This window comes from Penaeus japonicus, unplaced genomic scaffold (genome assembly GCF_977035675.1).
Source record: "Penaeus japonicus unplaced genomic scaffold, GWHDUDI00000001_assembly GWHDUDI00000029, whole genome shotgun sequence".
In the NCBI taxonomy this organism is placed as follows: Eukaryota; Metazoa; Arthropoda; class Malacostraca; order Decapoda; family Penaeidae; genus Penaeus; species Penaeus japonicus.
In genome coordinates, this window is record NW_028234431.1 from 21,949,152 (window position 1) to 21,951,651 (window position 2,500).

Here is a 2,500-nt window from a genome sequence, read left to right on the forward strand (position 1 = left end):
TAAACTATAGGGAAGGCTTTTTAGCGAGTTATTTTAAGAACTGTTTTGGTGACTTAGGTTCAGCCACAAAAAAAAAATAATGAGAATGATAAATGAATGAATGATAAATATTTTGATAGTCAGAAGTATAGCCATACTATTACAACTAATGATAATGGTGGTAACAATAATAATAGTAATAATAACATTGTTAATAAGAATATTAAGAATAAGAACATTAATAATAACAGAAATGATAAATACGCAACTAATACGACATGATTCCATAAATAGTTATTATTCCTAACAGATACTCATCCATTCTTTTGCATACTGTATAACGCGACTTCATATTTCAGGGTCGTCGTGTAGCGTGTCTGAGGCGGGACTTTATTCGATGTTATTCAGCTACAGCAACCTCCTCACCGTGTTCTTTGGGCCTATTGGAGGTGTCTTCACTGATTACATGATCAGGAAAGCTTATAGAAGTAAGAGGAAGGGTGTGGAAGGGAAGTTTGATTGACAAATGGGCACAAGCAGCTGCAGAGAGAGAGAGAGAGAATGAGGGAGGAGGGAAGGGGAGAAAGAGAGGGTGAGAGATAGGGGAAGGAGAGAGAGAGAGTGAGTACGAATGCGTGTACGAGGGCGATTGTGAGTACGCGTGCGCTCGTATGTGTATGTGTGTTTTTGGACACGTATATTGACTGCATATGATATGACCATAAACCTTAAAATGGAGATGATCCCAACAAAACGGCCTAGTACTAGCACCGAAGAATTTTCCCAATTTGTAAAGTAAAGAAAGTGATATTTTGCGTCCTCAGCCCCTAACGAGTTGGACCGCCGCGTGAAGGAAGTGCAGGCGTCCTTCTGGCCGCTCCTGATCACGTCGGTGTTCACCACGGGCATGTACGTCTGCCTGCTGTTCTTCCACCCGGCTGCCATCTACGTCTCCCTCCTGTGCATGGTGGTGTCCAGGCCTTGCATTATCGCCGTGTCCACAGCCTACCTCAGAATCAGGTGAGCCCCTCTCATGCGAAGGACCGAGACTGGATCTTTCAATTCGGAGACATACATGTTGATGCACATGCAGTCACATATAAATACGTGCGCACACACATACAGGTACACACACACACACACACACACACACACACACACACACACACACACACACACACACACACACACACACACACACACACACACACACACACACACACAGAGGTACACATACAGGCACCTGAAGGCACACACAAATTGAGCTATAAATAACAAGATAATATAAAGATATGTTCCTCGTAACCTCTGACTCTGCTTCTGCCCCCAGGTTCCCCGCCGGCCATTTCAACCGTCTACTGGGCATCTACGGCACTGTGGCTTCTGCTTTGCTCTTCCTGCAATACCCTCACTTCATGTGGGCGCAACATATGTACTATGCGGTAAGTATGTGCTCCCTGCTTCATCACCAGGCGGGAAAATCATATTGGTGATTTGCCATTGTATCCCAAATATGTTTTCTCCAGTAACCCTTGAGTGATCGTCTTCTGGCAGCTGTAATTTATTATTCTGTTAAGGAATCTTTGACTTTAATCTCTCTAAAAATACACTTTACGGGTGATCATCTTGTTGCTATGTTTAAGCTGTAATTGGTAAATTGGGCATCCACACATCGATCCCAAAGTTTCTCCGACGATTGGAACTAAACCAGTATCAGCTGGTTTAGTACCATCGGCGATCTCCCCCCACCCCCCCCACCCCAAATCTTTTCTGTGTGTGAACCAAATCACTATCTTCTAAGCTGGATTTCCCTTATTGGAAAGAAAAAAAAGCAGGCTGGGATAATTCTGGTTGAATAAAGGGTTAGTGGGCAGCCTGCATGACTTTCATAGAAAAAAGAGCCTGTTAAACAATGAAGGCTGTGTTTGCGTGTGCACTGTCATGGTGAGGCAAACATTTGTTTATGCGCCATTTGTCTGGACGTTTTTGTCTCACGTCCTCCCGGGGGCGTCTTGCAACATCACAGAAGATTTTTGCATCGACAGTCTGTGTTTCTGGAAATAATTCATTATGAACAGTCCTTTCCGTATGTCTTTCTATCGGTGTGTTTAGACTAAACTTGCCTTGTTTTGCTGCTTATATTTATTACTGTATAATTGTCATAAGTTATATTTTTATACTATTTATGTTCAAGTCGACGCCCTCATAAGCCTTGATAAGAATAACGTTAGTGGAATCTGATTCTAAACAAAAGCGAGTTGAATTATTCTCCAAATACCATAAATGAACGCCATCTTCTCCCATGTCAACAACGTCGCCGACCGTGTCCTTCCAAGCCACGATGCAACTTATATTTAGGGATAACGGCATATTTTCTTTCTGTAGACCCACAGCTGTACAGGTCTCGCGACACAAAGGATTCGGAAACTAACTAATGTGATGTAAATAGTTGTAGATGTCATTAGACAGAATCACGTTATAGATATAGTACATAATTTCCTGAGGATAGATACATGTAGAC

General features: G+C 42.5%; 1 protein-coding gene across 1 annotated transcript in view; it reads left to right on the forward strand.

Annotated features, from left to right (window-relative positions):
• The window catches only part of LOC122251152 (equilibrative nucleobase transporter 1), a 22,947-nt gene that overhangs the window by 18,517 nt on the left and 1,930 nt on the right, over positions 1-2,500 (forward strand). Inside the window, exons 8-10 of the mRNA XM_043012854.2 lie at positions 339-467; positions 804-999; positions 1,310-1,421. Of these exons, the coding sequence (XP_042868788.1) occupies positions 339-467; positions 804-999; positions 1,310-1,421 (437 nt within the window). The remainder of the gene's footprint in view (positions 1-338; positions 468-803; positions 1,000-1,309; positions 1,422-2,500) is intronic.